The 19,873-nt window shown below is 38.2% G+C and overlaps 1 protein-coding gene across 3 annotated transcripts in view; it reads right to left on the bottom strand.

Moving 5' to 3' along the window:
* Nucleotides 1-12,512, bottom strand: part of ACMSD (aminocarboxymuconate semialdehyde decarboxylase) — a 66,997-nt gene extending 54,485 nt beyond the window's left edge. The window contains exons 1-2 of one of the 3 annotated variants that reach the window (XM_038565056.1): nucleotides 12,314-12,510; nucleotides 4,663-4,707 (exon numbers count right to left, since the gene is read on the bottom strand). In XM_038565056.1, the coding sequence (XP_038420984.1) occupies nucleotides 4,663-4,707; nucleotides 12,314-12,370 (102 nt within the window). In that variant the 5' untranslated portion in view covers nucleotides 12,371-12,510. Of the gene's footprint in view, nucleotides 1-4,662; nucleotides 4,708-12,313 lie in introns of all 3 variants that reach the window. The other 2 variants (XM_038565058.1, XM_038565057.1) reach the window with 2 other exon arrangements.
* Nucleotides 12,513-19,873: the final 7,361 nt, after the last annotated feature.

Below are 19,873 nucleotides of genomic sequence, written 5' to 3'. Positions count from 1 at the left end.
TTAGCCATTCTGACAAGTGTAAGGTGGTATCTCATAGTGGTTTTGGTTTGTATTTCCCAGAGGATGAGTGACATTGAGCATTTTTCAGGTATCTGTTATCCATCTGGGTGTCTTCTTTGGAGAAATGTCTGTTCCTGTCTTCTGCTCTGGATTATTTGCTTTTTTTTTGGGGGGGGGGTGTTGATTTTGATAAGATCTTTATAGATTTTGGATACTAACCTTTTACCAGATATGTCATTCACAAATATCTCCTCCCATTCTGTAGACTGCCTTTTACTTTTGTTGATTGTTTCTTCACTATGCAGAAGCTTTTTATTTTGAAGTCCTAGTAGTTCATTTTTCCTTTGTATCCCTTGCCTCTAGCAATGTGTCTAGTAAGAAGTTGCTGTAGTTGAGGTCAAAGAATTTGCTGCCTGTGTCTCTAGCAATGTGTCTAGTAAGAAGTTGCTGTAGTTGAGGTCAAAGAATTTGCTGCCTGTGTCCTCGTCTAGGATTTTGATGGTTTCCTGTCTCACATTTAGGTCTTTCATCCATTTTGAGTCTATTTTTGTGTATGGTGTAAGAAAGGGATACAGTTTCATTCTTCTACATGCTGCTGTCCAGTTTTCTCAACACCATTTGTTGAAGAGACTGGTTTTTTTTTTTTTTTCCTTTGTATATTCTTTCCTGTTTTGTCGAAGATCAGTTGACCATATAGTTGTGGGTCCATTTTCTATTCTGTTCCATTGATCTATGTGATCTGTTTTTGTGCCAGTACCATATTGTCTTGATGACTACAGCTTTGTAGTAATAGCTTGAAGTCTGAAATCATGATGCCACCCACTTTGCTTTTCTTTTTCAGGATTGCTTTGGCTATTTGGGGTCTTTTGCAGTTCCATACAAATTTGAGGATTGCTTGTTCTAGCTCTGAAAAATGCTGATGGTATTTTGATAAGGATAGCACTAAATGTATAGATCACTTTGGGTAGTATAGACATTTTAACAGTGTTTATTCTTCCTATCCACAAGCAGGAATTTTTTCCCCATTTCTTTGTGTCCTCTTCAGTTTCTTTCATAATTGTTCTATAGTTTTTAGCATATAGATCTTTTACCTCTTTAGTTAGATTTATTCCTAGGCATCTTACTGTTTTTGATGCAATTGTGAATGGGATAAATTCCTTGATTTCTTTTTCTGCTGCTTCGTTATTGGTGTATAGAAATGCAGCTGACTTCTGTGCATTGATTTTATATCCTGTGACTTTTCTGAATTCCGTATTAGTTGTAGCAATTTTTTTGGTGAAGTCTTTTGGGTTTTCTCTATAGAATATCCTATCTTCTGCAAATAGCAAAAGTTTGACTTCTGCTTTGCTGATTTAGAAACCTTTTATTTCTTTTTGTTGTCTGACTGCTGAGGCTAAAACTTCCAGTACTATGTTACAGAGTAATGGTGAGAGTGGACAACCTTGTCTTGTCCCAAACCATAAAGAAAAAGCTCTCAGTTTTTCCCCATTGAGGATGATATTAGCTGTGGGTCTTTCATATATGGCTTTTATGATGTTGAATATGTTCCATCTCTACGTACTTTATTGAGGGTTACTAGGAACATCTCTTAATTTTAATATTTGGTCTTTGACCCTTTTAGCATAGGGATGCTAAAACCCTTGTAAATTCCTAAGTGGTAAGAGCACTAGGAGCATCTTTTGTTCTATTGACATGACTCTGAGTAGATTCCCGGATGACTCCTGGATGGAGGCTGGTCATCAGAAAGACCAAACCATGATTAGAAGCTTGGAATTTTCAGTCCCCCCACCACTTCTCCAGAGAGGGGAAGAGGGTTAGAAATGGAGTTAATAATTGAACATGCCTACATGAGAAAGCCTCCATAAAAATCCCAATAGGATGGGGTTTTGGGAACTTCCAGGATGGATAACACATCCATACCGAGAGGATGATGAACTGCAACTCCATGGAGACGGAAGGTCCTGTGCTTGGGACACAGGTGAAAAACTGGGTAGGTTTTTGTTTATGAGGGAAATGATTTTAAAAGCAGCAACATGATGAGATCATACAGAATAGTGTGTGCAAAATGCTAATTGGATGGAAATGTTGTGTATATTATATACATGCACAGTTATAAGTTTATGTGCACGTGTGTGCGTGTCTGTATTTGGATTCCCAGAGGCCCAAAAAACACTCAGTGGATGTTTCTAGACACTTCTGATCCATGGATTTGAAAAGTACCCTATGTCTACCCTCTGAAATACTCCTAGGTGTTCTTTCCCCACCACAAGCAGCTCCTGAAAGTAGACTATACAAACTGGCTTGCTACCTATACTTTTATCAATATTCAGCCAAGAACAAATGGTATTTTCTTAGTTCTGAACAAAAGCTTTTCTGTGGGAAACAAATAGCCTTTGATTCATTCCCAGAGAATTGAAAAACCAAAGGTTAAGAAGTGAAACAAATGGCAGACCAGAGAAATGTTTTGGACAGATTTTTCAGAGGATGGAAATCTCTAAGGTAAAAAAAAAAAAAAAAAGAAAAAAAAAGAAATCTCAGAGGTATATCAGTCTTACGGGCCACAAAATATTTGTTCAAAGGAATGTAGGAGAACAAAAAGAAATTTCAGCCACCAAATACTGGATTTTCTCATTGTTTAGCTTTATTTCCATATTTATATATATTTGCATGTTGTTTTTCTAGTGACTGTAATCCCTGACCACTATAATTATGTAAAATACCGATCTGTTTCTGTTGTATTTTTATTTGTTTTGTTTTTGAGAGAGAGGGAAAGAGAGTGTGACTGTTTTGTTCTATTAAATTCTGTCAGAAATATGTAGGTAGTAGATATGAAATTTATTTTTATTCCTATTTACTTTTGGAGAGTTACTGTTCATGAGTCTCTTGTCATAAAAACAAAATGAAGTGAATGCCATTCAAATCCAGTATTGAGTTTACAAATGAGACATAAACACTAATCACAGGCTGTCCATTCTCCTGGACTTTCTAGTAGTCTTGTAATCAGCTCCATTCAGAATGTTCTCTGCCTTGGGGAGATTTAAGGCCAGTTGAGATCACTAGCTCTTGGGCTAAGAACTAGCATTTTTAACGGGAAGAGTGCAGCACAGTGTCTAAACCAGCACTTAGTGGGCACTATAACGAAGGTGAGAATGAGTTGCCCCAGGGATTTTGATGTTCAAAATGATTTCTTCTCCATTGCCTTCAGAATCAAGTACAAAGGCCTAGACCTATCCTCTATGGCCCTCTATGGCTTCTGCCCATCTCTCCAGCTTCTTACCTTAGCTCCCTAAATTCTACCTATTTCTATTCATATTCCGCAGAGCAGTCAAGGTGGTCTTTTTAAGCCGTTAAGACCCTCCAGAAAATTTGTGTTGCACTGAGAATAAAATCTGGACTCCACAGCTGGGATACTCCTTGTGTCCCCAAAGTCCCTCCCTGATCTGGCCCCCTGAGTACCTCACCAGCCTTATTTCCTACCATCTCCCCCTTTCACTACATCTCAGACATATTCCCTTCCTTTCTCTTCCTCAAACACAGCTCTTTCTCACTTGGTGGGCTTTGCAACTGATGTTTTTTGTCTAGGGACACTTGTCTAGGCTTTTTCTTCCTGTCCTCCGAGTCTTGGCTAGCTCCCTGAGCAGCCAGCTCAGTGAATCTTCTGGAATCACTTGCTACTACAGCACTGTTTTTTATTATATTTTCTGTTGTGATCACACTTGTCTCTCCCTGGAATTTGAGCATGATGAGGACAGTGAGTTCACCAGTGTATTCCCAGTATCTAGATTGGTGGGTCTGACACAAAAGGTGTCAGTATAAATCTGTGATTGAATGAATGGATGTACGAGCCAGTGGTTCTTAGGCTTGAGTGAATGTCAGAGTCACCAGAGGCTTGTCAAAACAATGGTCTGCCTGACCTTCAGAGTCCCTGAGTTGGTAGGTCTAGGGGTGAGACCCACTGAATTTGCATTTCCTCCCATGTCACCCCTGCACATGGTAACTGTGCCTTCCTAGACCATGAGTCTTCTAGGGCCTGCCTCCAGGGCCTGTCTGCATTTAGCTGGAAGTTTAGTAATGTTCTCTCTGAACTCCATGAGAATAGGAGATGCCTCTGAAAGTGAAGTCAAATCTGATGTCTATGTAGCACTAGACTTCATCTCACTCTCAGCCCTCATTATTTCAGAATTCTTTGCCCCAAGCCTTCCTCTTCTTGCTTTTCCTTTTACCAGACTCAACCTTTAATACAAATGGCTATTTCTCCTTTTTATCTCCAATGTTTAATTTTTCCAGCTTGTGCTCATGCCTAAATAGTACCATTTGTTTGGATGGCCTTAATATACAGTGATAACCTGTGGAAAGAGCCCAGGTTGCTTTCTTGAGGCAGAGCAATGAATGCTAAAATTGATTCTAGGGTGGAAAAAAGAAGAAAAAAAAAAAAGATTTCTTAATGGCTTCTCAAATTGCAATTTTATCTTCCTAATTACTGCTCTTTGAAGTCACCCTCACTTTTCCTAGTAATTTTGAGAAACTCAGTGCTGCTCCCATGCCTACTATAAAGTCAATAAGAGGACATTAGTTGAGCTCCCTGGAAGCCTGCCTGCAAGAACATCTCAGGCTCAGGATGCCCCTGGTCTAAGGCACATTCGCGCTTTGAGATACACTCACCTTGCTGTGGTGTTGAAGCTGCACCCAGCCTCCATAGCTGAATCGCTGTTGGGGAGAAGCACAGTTAGACTGGAAGAAAAATTAGGGAGGACTGCAATAAAGGGGTATCTCTGGGGCAAAGGATCTTGAGCTCCATCCTACCAGGTATCACCTTCCTATTTTCTCCCCCCACACCCATGTATCACATACTCAGTATTGATATTTAAACCAATTTACTTTTTTTCCCTCAAATATATTTATTCAGAAGGAAAAGTCTATATCACAGAAGTGCTTGTTCTACCTAGGTTGCAATTTTTTTAAAGTTGGGTTTGTTGGGGTGTAGTTTACATACAGTAAACTTAGATCCTTTTAAGTGTAGATTCTATGTGTTTTGACAAACCCGTGTTGGAATCAAAATAAAAATAGAGCCAGTCTTTCATCATCCTGAAATATAATCTCATGCTCCTTTACAGTCAACATTTGACTCTTGTTCTCAGTCCCCACCAGTCTGATTTCTAAGTTTGACTTTTCCAGAATGTTAAATCATACTTTGTGCATCCTTTTTGAGTGGATTTGTTTTCACTTAGCAATACTTTTGAAATCCATCCATGTTGTTGCATGTATCAATAATTCAATCCTTTTTTATTGACGAGTAGTATTCCATTCTAGGGATATACCACTTTGTTTATTCATTCATCACTTGGTGGACATTTTGCTTTTTTACTTACCTGCTATTATGAATAAAGTTGCTATAAACATTTTAAGACAGTTCTTTGTGTTTTAATTTTTCTTAGGTAAATATCCAGGAGTGGAATTGCTTCAGGAGAAACTGCCACTTAGAAACTGTGACTGAAGTGGCTGTAGCAGTCTGCATGCCCAACAACAAAGTATGAGAATTCCAGTTGCTCCACACCCTCACCTGAATGTGGTATTGTCAGTTTTCTTCATTTAGCCATTTCAGTAGGTATGTAGTGAATATCATTGTGGTTTTTATGTTTTTCTCTAATAACTAATGAAATTGAATAGCTTTTTAAGTACTTATTTTCCATATTTTCTTTGGTGAAGTATGTGTGAAATTTTTTTGCTAAGTTTTTTTTTTTCTCTAAATTGGGTTATTTGTCTTCTTATGACTAAGTTTTGAGAGTTATGTGTTCTGGATCAGATATCAGACACTAGGTTGCAATTTTTAAATGAGGATTAATATTAAAAAATACTTATTCGTGTATCACCTAAAATCATTTCAGGCACCACCAGGAGTACGTGTACCGTAAGGACTACTCTTTAGGAAACACCATCTTAGAACACCAATGCTGCTATTCAAACCATGGGTTACAGTCCATCAGTTGATCATGAAATTAGTTTAGTGGATAGTGACCCAGGCATTCTAAAAACCAAAATAGTTTGTGTAGCGGATGCTGTCAGTGTCCCACTCATCTTCCCTCCCCTTGATACTTCTGTGCACACTGGCATTCCTTCACCTGCTAGCCCCTGCATTTCTTTGACAAGGGCTTCCCTGTTGCCTAGTAAAGCCAGCTTTGATCAGGTCCTTCTGGAAGATCAGAAGTCCCAGGAAATTAGTGCCCCCATTCCTGCACCCCCCCCCCCGCCTCCACATCCCTCAACAAGTGACTGAAGGTGTATGTATATAAGTACACTGAAGACACTGGTTTCCCCATCCCTTGGTCATAATGAGTCTGAGATAAGGCATACATTCTACACTTTCATTGGCTGCCTTGCATTCCCTGTCTTATTTCTCCTCTCTACTGGTGTTTCCTGGGATCACCTCCAAAGTAAAATTACTTGCATTTGAATCTTTGTTTCAAGGTCTGCTTCTTGGAAAACCCAAGCTAAAATAGTAAAGGAATGAAATGGAATGGAGTAGAGGAGAGTAGACTAGAACAGAATAGAATAGAATAATATATTAGAATGTTTCCCATGTGGTATTAGTTTCATTAGACTTTTCCATTATATATAGGAGTGTACTGAGTCCTAATATAAAATATATTTCTTAAAAAATAAAAAATAAAATAAAATAAAATAAAATATATTTCTTCTTGAGATTATGAATAAAAAATGTTCAGACTGCCTAAGAACATAGGTATATATGATGCATGTAACTATAGGTCTTAAAATTTCATTTTGTTCATTCATTCTTCAAACCCTCATGGAATCCCACCCCTGACTAGTCTTACTAGGGAAGAGAAAATAAAAGTGAAGCATACTTTCAGCCTTTGTGGAGAAGAGTCTTGAATGTGTGGGGCTGGGCTGGCAGCTATTAAAGGGTAATGGTGTGTAAGACATGCGGTGGTAGAGTAATATACAAGCTCTCTGGAGCCTGGAGGAGGGTATTGACTGACAACTTGAGTCATGGTATCTAGGGAGGGAGGTTAAAAAGATAGTCTGGGGTTATACTGGAGAGGAACTTGCAACGTTCAGTGTTTCCATGCTTCAGAACAGTGACTCTCACAGTGTGATGGAAGAAGGGAAGGTGTGGGGGGTGGAAACAGTGATGTGAAGAGCTCATCAACAGCTCTTATCAGTAGTGATGGTTAGGGAAGCTGAACATCAGCTCAACTTCTTGCTTATTGTATTATTTGGATGAGACCAGCTAACAGTGGTTGTTTCTCATGCCATGCTATAGGGAAGTTGTCTTAAGGGAATCAGGTCTTGGCAGTCCCTCTTCCTAGCTGCCCTCTCACCTTCAGACTGTGGGGTGGAGGGTGGGGGGTGGGGTGGGAGTTAGGCCTGCAGCATAGGGTGTATTGTATGTCTCTGTGGCTTTGACTGGGGCCTGACCCGAGAGATTTAAGATTTGGTAAATTCTGTACTAGCCTTATTCTCCCTTGGCATAAGGTCTGTTCTTAGTTCTAGTTCCAGGAAATCATATTAGCTCTGGAAATTTACTTGCCTCTTCCCTAAGTGACATCAGAGGACCTGGAGTAGTAGGCTGGGCATGCAAAGGAAACTGTCCGCTAGGGGCTGTAGCTTCTTTTCCTTGTACCAAGTTTCTCCTTTGCCTATATTCCTCCACCCCAATCTCCTCATTTCATGCATTTAATACCCGTGTGCTTCCCCCACCCCCAACTCCACCTTCTCCTGGGTAAAGCTTTGGAGAGATGTATATTGGTGGAGGAGGTGGAATATGGCTTTAACCAGTTACATTTTAGAGTAAAACGTTCTCTTGAATTGGAAATTTGCCATTGAAATCTTATTTTACTATAAAAGAAAAGGTTTTTTTTCCTTCTCTCCTTTTCTTCTTTCCTTCTCTATTCCTTCTTCCTCACTGTCTTTCTTACTTTTTCTTAATTTGCTGAGCAACTTGAACCTGTAAAGTTAGCAGGTTAAAGAAGTATTCCGTTGGAGGAGAGGAATCTTGTCACACATGACAAACCGTTTACAAAATCTTTGACTTTGTTGGAGTAACTTAGTATCTCAAAGTCACTGTTCCCTTATGTGTAAAATGAGGCATATTTTGTGCTTCATATATAGCTGTGACATAGGATTTTGTGAGAATTAATTAAGATAAAATTCACAGAAGCTATTGATACCAGACCTGGTTTATAGAGAGGACCTCATAATGCTAACAATGATCATGATGATGCTGGTAGTGACATTGGTGGTGGTGGAGGAGGTGGTGACAAAGGTGGTGAAATTGATGGTCATAGTGTCTATAGGGATGGCAGTGGCAGTGGTAAAGGTTTTGAGGTGGTAGTGGTGATAGTTGTGCTAGTGAGCTTGGTGGTGGTGGTAGTGACAAACAGGAATGGCATTGGAGGTAGTATAGTGGTGGCAGCCTATATTATCCTTAGGTGGTGGAAGAAGGCATACCCTAGGGTTGGACATTCAGGAGTACTCTGAAAGAAGGAGCTCTGTGTTCCTCCTTCCTCTTTCTTGGGAAGCACAAAATTTGAAGACTTTGTGTTTCTCCTAAGCCCCCTGCAAAGGCCTAACCCATTTAGGCAACTGCTCTAAGTTTGGGCTCTACATAATTCTGCAGCTGTCATCCTAGGTTAAACCAAGCCTGGGGTCTGAAATTTATGAGCTTGAAAGTAGTTTTGGTGAGAGCATATGCCAGGAGGCATTTATAGTCTAAAAATGTTTGACTGACAATGACCAGTGTCCCTTAGGCATTTAAAGGCATGATAATAAAAAACAAACTAAAAAATTAAAGGGAATTCAGTTCTATATACAAGAGATATGTTTCCGAAATGGATTTATATGGATCAGAAGTAGATGAACTGAATGGCATTTTTAGTGTCTTGAGGATCTCACACTTTAATGAAGTGAGAAAGGAACTTCCTGTGTGATGAAACCAGATACACATTTCCTCAGAGGGGTTGCTTAAAAGTCAGGTTATATCTAGGATTTTGTCTCCTAAAGCCTGACAGTGATCAAGGGCAATTAAATCTTTGCGAATGAAAAAATATGTAAATATATTTATATTTTTAGTAAAGGCCAGAATTTTTTGACCCCATATAAATCTTTGCAAATCTTACTATTGGGCACAAAGTAGGTAGTCCATAAGTTCTACTGAAGGAAAAAAAAAGCCAAGACCTTATTATCATCATTGTTGTTATGAATGATCTCATCATGGATCAACCTGAAACAATGTTCACCATGTTTCCTTGACTCATATCCTCCTCTTTATGACAGCAGAGAGTGGGGGTCCTGATGTATCAGAAACAATTTAATCAAGCACCCTGTTTCTGCTTCTTTCCGCCTGAGATAGTTTTCTTCCCCCTAAGGATCTTTACTGTAAGTCTGAGTAAAATCGTTATTGCAAGTGAAAATGAAAAGATTTCTCAAATCCCAGTCCTTTGTAATCATTAGTTAATTATCAATCCAGGCATGTTGATTCTGCTTTTCTGTTTCTTTACTGCATTAGGAGGTCAAGGTTATTGAGATGTGTCCATTAATGTTTAATAAGGAAAGCAGTTTGGGAAACAGCTATTAGTTCTTCCAAAGGGGCTTCATCTTTTGAAACAAAACTAGTACTGGCTTCTTTTCATTCTTTTATTGGAAAGTTTGAAAAAAAATGGTGAGAAAAGATCAGAGATTGTTTTGAAATGGTATTTTACCCATTAAGAAACAATTTAAAGACATAGGAAAATCTGCTGTAATTACTGAACTATACGAACACTAAGGCCTTATGTCACCTTAATACTCACCACTGTGACCATATGGACTGGAAATGGGGAGAGTGGGAAAAGAATCCCAGTACTATTTATATGTATATTTATTTATCACACTCCTCCCAGTTTGAAAACACACAACTATTTTCTGCTGTTTTTTTTCCATCATTGGTTTGCCTGCAATCAAATTAAAACTTCTACCATATAACAGATCCACTTGCTTGACCTGTGGGTTGAAATCAGATTCCAGTGATCCGTTGACAAGGCCCTCAGTGGGTTTACATGATTGTGGGGAATTGAGGAACAGGCTGGTGTCGAGGGAGGCAGGGGCATTGGGGAACAGAGACAAGCAGGGACATCCCTTATAGCAGTGATATTCTCCTGAGCCAGCTCTATCAAGGTAGTTGTGGAAATGCTGCAGAGGAGCTACCACAGTCCCATATAGCTCTGGGATAATGGGCTCATTTCTGAATCTCAGGCACTGATTGGTCCAGCAAAGTTAATAATATAAATCCTATTTGCAAGTACATGGTTTTTATGTGAATCAAATACCTCTGTCTCTATCTCCATCTCTCTCTCCCTGGAAGTCTGAGTATAATGGTTATTATTACTATTATTGTATCATCAGCATTATTAAGTGTATCAGTTATCTTCTTGAAGCATAGTAGATAAAACCCTGGTTTATTGGGACAAAAATGCCATTCCGTTCTTTTGAGGCAACAGCTAGAAGTTAAGAAGGGTGGGGGCACCTGTGTGGTTCAGATGGTTAAGAGTCCAATTCTTGGTTTTGGCTTGGGTAGTGATTTCAAGGTTGTGAGATATAGCCCCTGGTTGAGCTCCACACTCAGCGTGGAGTCTGCTTGAGATTCTCTCTCCCTCTCCCTCTGTCCCGACCCCCTTCTCAAATAAATAGCTCTTAAAAAAAAAAAAAAAAAAAAAAAAGAAGTAGGAAGATTAAGAGCCAGCAGAACATGTGCTTAGGAGGTCTCCAGGACACACATTATGGTTATAGCCTCCCTAAACTCTGCATCTTTCAGTTTCCTGAGCAGTTTTAACAATGCCTTTGGGGCCCTGCATTGGGTGGGGGCACCTAGAAATTGTTAGCTCTTGGTGACAACTTCTCTGCTCAAACTGGAAGCAGGCTTTTGGGTGGGAGCTGATAATGAGAGATGGGAGTTGTGGTATAGGATACTAGGTAGAAAGTTTTTTCCCTTCAGCAAAGAGGAGGCACCATTTTAGGCTGCTCTGGATCTTCATCACTAACCTTGTGAAGTGGTGTTTACACCCTAATAAAACATGATGAGGACAGTAGCATTCAGAGCAGCAAGTTCCCATGTAGGCGCTTAAACTCCTGGAGGGGTCAGTTGGTGCAGTTAGTGTACTATCTGCTTTATTTTATATATATATATATATATAATATTTATTTTATTGAAGTTCGATTTGCCAACATATAGTATAACAGTGCTCATCCCGTCAAGTGCCCCCCTCAGTGCCTGTCACCCTGTCATCCCATCTCCCCACCTGCCTCCCCTTCCACTAGATGGTTCAGCATCATATGTAGTTTTCAATCTACAATGTCTACCATCCACCTTACCTAAAGTACTAAGGACAAAGAAACAAGATTGACATTCTTCCAGAGACGGCTATGAGAAGAAAATAGTTTCACTCTCTTGCACAGTAAACCATATTTTAATTAGAGTTTGTGTTATTCATTTTTCCTCACTTGGGATTAAAAAGATGAAACATTATCAGTGGCATGAAAATAGTAGAGAAGGCTGAAGATTGGGTAAAACCTGATACTTAGCCTGAATAAAATTCAAACCAATTTTAAATTTCTTCATGTTCCCCACCTCCTTTTTTTAGTATTCATTCAAAAGTTCTTAATGACAAAAGGAAATTTCCCTCTTGAGAAACACAGAGAAAGAGACACTCATTGTACAAAGACTTCATGTCATTTTCTCTAGGGTTTTTTGATGTTCCTACTCTCTAGTTCATAACAAGGATTTATAGCTTAAAGAACATCAAAAGGAAAGGTTTCAGACAGTGTCCTAAAATAGACTTAAAAAAATTCCACAAAGCTATCTCTTGGTGCTTCTAAAACTTATTTTAAACATTTTGGAAAGGAGATGTGTTTTAAAGTCCTGGAAGCCTATCACATTCCATTTTTTTAATAGTTTTTTACTTGAAACTGTAACTTTAAATTCTGTAGTTGGCACGTATCTTCCCAGCAGCTGAATATGTGATTTAAATGGAAGTAAAACTGCCTGACTTAAATTGTCCAGAAATTTTAAAGAATGCCTCATTTGAGGAGAAAAGGGGATTTTAAGAAGCAGTAACTCTTTGATCAATGTTCTTTCAAAATAAATATGAAAGTAATTTTTAAAAACTGGGAAATCAGAGCTACCAAATAATTTAAAATCACTCCCAGAGCAGAGAAACTTAACATCTAATTCCCCAAAGAAGAGATAGACCTGTAATAGAAGCAGTGAGAAAACCCTGGAGAAGTTCCAGAAATAATTCAGCAGATTAATTACCATTACCTTTTTTAGATCTGGCCATTCTTTTGGTAGAATATGACTATGGATGTCAATTTTCATCTCCACAGGATCAGAGGAGAAGCATGTAAAGAAAGATGTTTTGGTATCAAGAGATCTCTAAAGACCATGGAGCTAATTGATTCACTTAGTCCCTTTATAGCTACTTTCTGGCACCAGTCAGTAGGCTTACTCAGCTCAGTCTAGGTCCACTGGAACTGCCTTATTAAAGTTCAGAATTCTGTTTATTTGTCAACTTGGCTTTAGGTCAACAACTCTTTGGTAATCAGGACTCTAGGCACTAAATTAAAAAATAAAATAAAACACTGTACTAAACCTCCTGGGGTCAAATGTAACTGCTAAGTGCTTTTGAGTTACAGCATGTCCAAAGATTGGCTAATCTGTGTTTAAATATTTCATTTTTTTTTTCGAGATATAGATAATAACAAATCTGGGGCACCTTGGTGGGACAGTTGGTTGAGCATCCAACTCTTGGTTTCTGCTCAGGTAGTGATCTCATGGTTGTGAGATCCAGCCCCAAGTAGGGCTCCAGTGCTCAGCATTGGAGTCTTCTTGAGATTCTCTTTTCCTCTCCCTCCACCCCTCCTGCTCGTGCTCTTTCTTTAAAATAAATAAGTCTTTAAAAATATATACACATAGTAAAAAATTAAATAGTACATGATTAAAAATCAAATAGCACAGACGGTTTTTAAAGAACAGTTGATCACAGATTCACCTTATCATTGGTTTCATTCCCCAGAATCAACCAATTTTAATGTTTTTTGTTCAGTTTCTTTTTTCAGTTATTTATTGTGATGTCTTTAAACAATATTGATTAATTGTCTTGTTCATGAAAATTTAGCACTTTGAAAAGTTATGGGGAAAGTTTTACCTTTATGTTTAAATCAGAGAAAGAGCCCATTTTTCATGCGTGTTATTCTTCCCATTGTGTTTTTCTTTTATTTTTTATTTATTTTTTTTTTTTAATTTTTTTATTTATTTATGATAGGCACACAGTGAGAGAGAGAGAGGCAGAGACACAGGCAGAGGGAGAAGCAGGCTCCATGCACTGGGAGCCTGACGTGGGATTTGATCCTGGGTCTCCAGGATCGCGCCCTGGGCCAAAGGCAGGCGCTAAACCGCTGCGCCACCCAGGGATCCCTCTTTTATTTGTTCATTCATGCATTTAACATTTTTTGAGAACTACTATGTGCTGAGGATATAAGGTTGAATGAGATGAAATAATGCATGTGTTGTAAGAGATAATTATACACAGCTTAAGTGCAGGGGAAAGAAGTAAGTAACCATTCCACTGAGAGTTGTCAGAGCACTTTGGGTAGGGCTTCCACTGGAGCATGTAGTGGGGCTCCTGGTAATGCATCTAAGAGAGCCTAGAACAAAGCAGCTCTTTGTTATTCTCTGTTAACCTTTTCTATTCCTGGAAAGCTTAAAATGTTCAAGGATCTAAGGTCCCTGGCGCAGCCTTGAAACTGCTTTGGGATGCTCCCTTCATCTCAGTCTCCACAGCACAGAGACTAAATTGTCAAAAAAGCCTTCCTACAAGGCTGTTCAACTAGATTCTGGGTAAACTGTAACCAACATTCTTTTCAACTAGATTCTGGGTAAATTATAACCAGTTAACCTAGATTCTGGGTAAATTATAACAAACATTCCTTAAAATGCTGCTCCACTTGAAAGAAAATAAAGCAAATCCTCAAGATCCATTTTTAAAAAGTTCGATGAGCTAAAACTGAATAAGTGAGCCTTAAATCAACATGCCAATACCCAAAGTAGGTGTAAGCACTTTTAGAGCACTTTCTATGTTGCAGGAAATTTTCCAAGCATTTTACTCATATCAATTCACTTATTCCTTATCACAGTCCTGTGACTGTTACTAATTACTAGTATCCATTTTTGTATCAGAGGAAAATGAAGCACAGAGAAGTTAGGTAACTTGCCCATGGGCATACAAAAAGTGGTAGGGACAGAATTTGAACCCAGGGATTGTAGATTCAGAATTCTAGAGCTTTGAGGATTAATATCTCACAGGGGAGTAGGAAAGCATACCATGGGCTTGTACAAAATGGAGACCTGTTCATTAAATTAGAATTCTTTAACAAATATTTTATTTATTTCATTTTTATTTATTTCATTTGAGAGAGAACTTGAGTGAGAGAGGGGCAGAGGGAGAGGAAGAGAGAATCTTTCAAGCAGACTCCCTATTGATCAGGGAGCCTGATTTGGGGCTTGATCCCAGGACCCTGAGATCATGACCTGAACTGAAGGCAGATGTTTGACCAACTGATCCACCCAGGCACCCATAAACTAGAATTCTTGAACGAGCTAAACCTCTAGCAAATAAGTAGACTAGAAGAAAAAAAAACCCCACTGGTCAACAATGGGAGTCTGTAAGGACACCTGTCTGTCTCCATTATGAGAAAAAAAAAAAAGGAAGAAAAAGAAAAGAATTAATAACAATTTTCTTTGAGAATTTCTTTGAAAAGTATTATCCAAAGACAGCTACTGAAGGTTTTAGTTAAAGGTTTTAGTTAAAGTGGTAGAAAGTTGATAATCCTTGACTACTCCATCTCTACCCATGTACAGAAAGAGAAAATAGAAATCTTTCTTGAAGACACCCCAAATTAGCCCCCTCAGTATTGGCACAGATTAAGGTCAGGAAAAAATTCTATACACATGAGGGGAAAAGCCACCATGACGGAATGCCCACAGAAATAGTTAATAGATTTAAATCTCCAAGGACACAAATATTAGAGTTATTAAGCATAGAATATAAATTTATTTTATATGAAATGTTTAAATAAATAAACATTTACAAATTAATGGACTATCAAATGACCGACCAAATTTGAAAAGTGACAAAATAGGGATCCCTGGGTGGCGCAGCGGTTTGGCACCTGCCTTTGGCCCAGGGCGTGATCCTGGAGACCCGGGATCGAATCCCACATCGGGCTTCCGGTGCATGGAGCCTGCTTCTCCCTCTGCCTATGTCTCTGCCTCTCTCTCTTTCTCTCTCTGTGACTATCATAAATAAATAAAAATTAAAAAAAAAAGAAAAGTGACAAAATAAAACTTTTATAAAGGAAAACGTAATAATTTAAATAAAAAACGCAGTGGATTAAGCAGCAGAATAGACACAGTTGAATGGAGAATTAATGAACTGGAAGAGACTTGCACAGAGAGATGAAGGGATTGAACATATTTAAGAGTGTCACAGAGTACAAAGGATAGAATAAGAAAGTCTAAAAGGAGTCTAATAAATAAATAAATAAATAAATAAATAAATAGAGTCTAACAGAAGTGCTAAAAGAGTAGAGAGAGAAGTTAGAGGAGAGATATACCAAGAGATAATAGCTGAGAATTTTCCAGACCTGACGAGCCAACAAATCCACGAATCAAAAGCTATATCAAGAAAGATTAACAAAAATAACTTCATTTCTAGAAACCTTGTAGTGAAACTGCAGACCGCCAGTAATAAAGATTAGATCCTATGAACTGCTAGAAAGAAAAAGAATGCCTTAAAAACTCAGCAATTAGACTTTCAGCCAACTTCTTACAGCAATAATAGGAGCCATAGGACAACTGAAAATTTGCTCAAAAGGCTGATATACATGAACTGTCAACCTGGAATCATATACTTTGTAAAACTTAATTTTAACGATAAGGGGAAAATAAAGATATCTTCAGGTGAAAACTGAGTTTGCTACCAAAAGACTTTCACTTAAGGAATTCCTAATGATGTACTCCAGAAAGGACGAAAAAGACTCCAGAAAGAAGGTCTGAAATATAAGAATGAGTGAGAAGCAAAGAAACTGGTGGTCGTATAAGAAATTCTAAATAATATTAAATATTTAGAATAATGCCAGTCATAACAATGATAATGCCTTCATTAAGGAGTTACATTACTTGCAAAAGGTTGTTCAGCCATACATTTTTTGGTTTTCTCTCCAAGGTATGCCCTCCTGACAGCAAATCTCCTAATTTGACATTTTTGCAATCTGGATAAGCTGAGACTTTCCTAAATCACCAAGTCCTGATTCCCTTTTTCTTAGTAGTTTTTCAGTATTTTTCTTCTTGCATTTTACTGTAAGCACCAAGAAGGAACAAGGATGAATCTTTGACACTTTTCTTGGAAATCTCCTCAGTCAAATATCTAGTTTCATCACTTGTAAATTCTTATTTCTATAGAACTGCAGGACACACAGTAGGACTAAGTTTTCTGCCACTATAATAACAAGGACCCTTTTCCTCTACTTCTATCATGTTCCTCATTTCCCTCTGAGCCCTCACCATATTTCTATCAGTGATTTATTTATGATGATTTAGGTATTCTCTGAGACAATATAGGCTTTCTCTGCCATGATTTCCTTCTGAGTGCTCACTGGTAGCATCATTTGCATCCACATGTCTATTAACAGTCTGTTTAAGGGAAACTAGCATTTTCTTCTATCATACACTTCAAAGTTATTCCACCTTCTACCCTATTCAGTTCCAAAACCACTTTTACTTTTTTTTTTTTTTTGCATTTGTAACAGCAACATCCCACATCTGGGTACCAAAATCTGTATTAGTTTTCAATTGCTGCTATAACAAAAACTACATCCTTTGTGGTTTATAACAATAGAAGTTTATTCTCTGACTGTTTTGGAAGTCAGAAGTCTAAAATGGGTCAGCAGGGCTTTGTTCCTGCTGAAAGCTCTAGAAAAAAAATCTGTTTCTTGCCTTTTTTGTCTTTCTAGAAACTGCATCCTTGGCTCAGACCCCATCCTCTATGTCCAAAGCTAGCAGTATAGTATCTTGTAGTCTTTCTCTCATTTGTGTCATCACACTATCTTTTTTTGACTCTCTTTCATCTCCTTCTTTTAAGATATATTGGACTTACCCAGATAACTCATGATAATTTCCCTATCTCAAAATCCTTAACATCATCACATTTTCAAAGTTCTTTTAACCATGTAAAGTACATTTTCACAGGTTCTGGGAATAGAACATGGGAATCTTTAAGTGGAGAGTATTATTCAGCCTACCACAATTAGGCATGGTAAAAATTTCAGAGTAACTACTGAAGAATATACACAGAATATATAATTTTCAACCCTGTTAAGTGGAAACAGGAATAAGAAAAAAAATCAATTTAAAAGAAGGCAATAGAGAGGAAAAAAGAAACATAGAAAAAGTAGGCAAATAGCACACAATAAAATGACAGAAATAACAACATCCAGCTAAATATTGTTTATTAGAAACATAAACTCGGAAGATATAGTTTGAAAGTAAAAAGGAAAGAGAAAATAGCAGAAGCAAACTCTAACTAAAAGAAAGTCATGATAGCCATGTCTGTCATAACACTTCACATTAGTTCCTTCACATTAATTCAATTAAAAGAGACCATAATACAAAAAGCATTGTTAAGGCACAGGAGGATCACTATAATAATAAAATGTTCAGCTAAGTATAAAGCCATAATAATTCTAAATTTGGTATACCAGATTGCCTCAAAATATGCAATGCACACAACACATATTCCAAATATATATATATTTGAAAATTTTTCCAACATATGTCTCTCAATTATTGATAAGTCAGATAAAAATTGTCTATAGGGAGCTGCAGAGGAAGGCCTCAACACTGGGGAGCCACTAAAGAACCTCAAAAGCATTCCACAGAGAAAGAGAGCATTTTAAGCTCCAGCCTGCCCACTCTGGAGCCTAAGACATTTTACCACAGGGTCATTTAATTAGCAGTTGTTCTAAAGCCCTGACATTTTTTCTCTCTCCCTGCTTCGGCTCTCCCAGGAAAGGAGATCAAGCTCAGAGAAGAGGAGAATTGCCAGTTGGGAAAGGAGAAAAAAGAAATGTGTCCCCACCTGTGGGAGGAAAATCCTTACCTTTCAATGAGGATTGAAGAGATAATTAATGTATTTTGGTGGGTATTTTTCAGTTTTTCAAATGAGACTGGGTTTGCAATTTAAAATGAGCTTGGAAATTTTTATTACATAAAAATGAATGGAAATGTCATGGTGTCTGCATAGGTTTTCATCCAGAGGGAGGAGGAGGACTGCCTTCACCAAACAGTATTAAAGGGAAAGTGGGAGATTTGAAATGATGCATATGTAACATCTGATGAGCTCTGTGTATTTAGTGTACCTATCACAGAAGAAGAGAGCAATAGTTCTATTTTTGCTTATGAAGACAGGCAAACTTTTTGGCTAAATGAGAGGAGGTTATAGAGTCCTTGACCCTTTCATTTCCCACTACAGTGATGAGGAAGGTGACAACAAAAAAGGAAAATTATAGAAGATCTCATCTTCACATTTAAGAAGATGAATTATAAATCAAATGAGCTTTATACTCGTTTATACTGGCATTCCTTTGTGGAAAAGGCAAGAGGTCCTTAAATTATTCAGTATTGAAGTGTATAAAAATAAAAAAATGGTTTAGACTAAGTCTGAGTGGCTCCTCTCTACTGGCTCTAATCTGATGGCTATGAGTCAGCGTAAATACCAGGCTTTGACTCCTGACTACTGCTTCTTTGTTGGATGGTCTTGGGAAAGTTACATTGTCTCTGTCAAATAGGAATGATACCAGAATTGATCAAATAAGAGTTATTACTGTAAATAATAACTTGAGTAATATAAAACTATCAGCTATGAATTATACCATGATGTGTAATCCAATTATTTCTTAGTCTGCCATATGCAAAGACTGGCAGGAAGTTTGATATTAGTCAATTTGAAGGACCTTGCTTTCCTTTTCTTATATTATACCCCAAACCCTGGGTTTCTGTGATCCAGGACTATGGGGTAGGGGTGTACCCTCTGTTATGGTCACCAGGATTATGTTGCTCCTTGGCCAGACCTGTGTGTGCCACTTGAAGGTGGGCAGCTCCACTGGTTGAAAGGACCACTCCTCTTCTCCAATTCCCCCCACCCCCACAATCAATAAATTGCCAAGTTCTTTTTTTTTTTTTTTTTTAAAGATTTATCCATTTATTTGAAAAGGAGAGAGAGAGAGAATAAGTGAAAGGGGCAGAAGGAGAGGGAGAGAGAACCTCAAGCAGACTGCATGCTGAGCATGAAGCCTGATGCAGGGCTTGGTCCAAGTATCCTGAGATTATGACCTGAGCTGAAACTAAGAGTCAGACACTTAATCAGCTGTGCCACCCAGGTGCCCCTTACCAAATCTTTTTATTCTAATCTCATTGCATCTTCCAACTTTGTTCTCTTCTCTCCAGTCTTACTTTGAGGCTCATACCATCTTTGTCCAGGATTGTTTAATTGCCCACTAATCGCATCATGGTGCACTGTGATCCATCCACAGGGCTCTTGACCAACATGATCTTCCTAAAACACCAAACAATCTCATCTCCTTCAATGTAACACTTTTTACAATTTTTCACTGCTAAGTCCAAGCATGCATGGGAAACAGGGCCCCATGGGTACTTAACCTCTTTTGTCTCTGTGCTTTGCTACTGTGCTCTGTGCCCTAGTCACAAGGAATATTTGTGCCTCCCAAATATGATATATTTTTCTCTTGGTCTTTATTAATGCCT

This window comes from Canis lupus, chromosome 19 (assembly GCF_011100685.1).
Source record: "Canis lupus familiaris isolate Mischka breed German Shepherd chromosome 19, alternate assembly UU_Cfam_GSD_1.0, whole genome shotgun sequence".
Lineage (NCBI taxonomy): Eukaryota > Metazoa > Chordata > Mammalia > Carnivora > Canidae > Canis > Canis lupus.
Note: the sequence above shows the minus strand (reverse complement) of the source record. Positions and strands in the feature narration are given on the sequence as shown.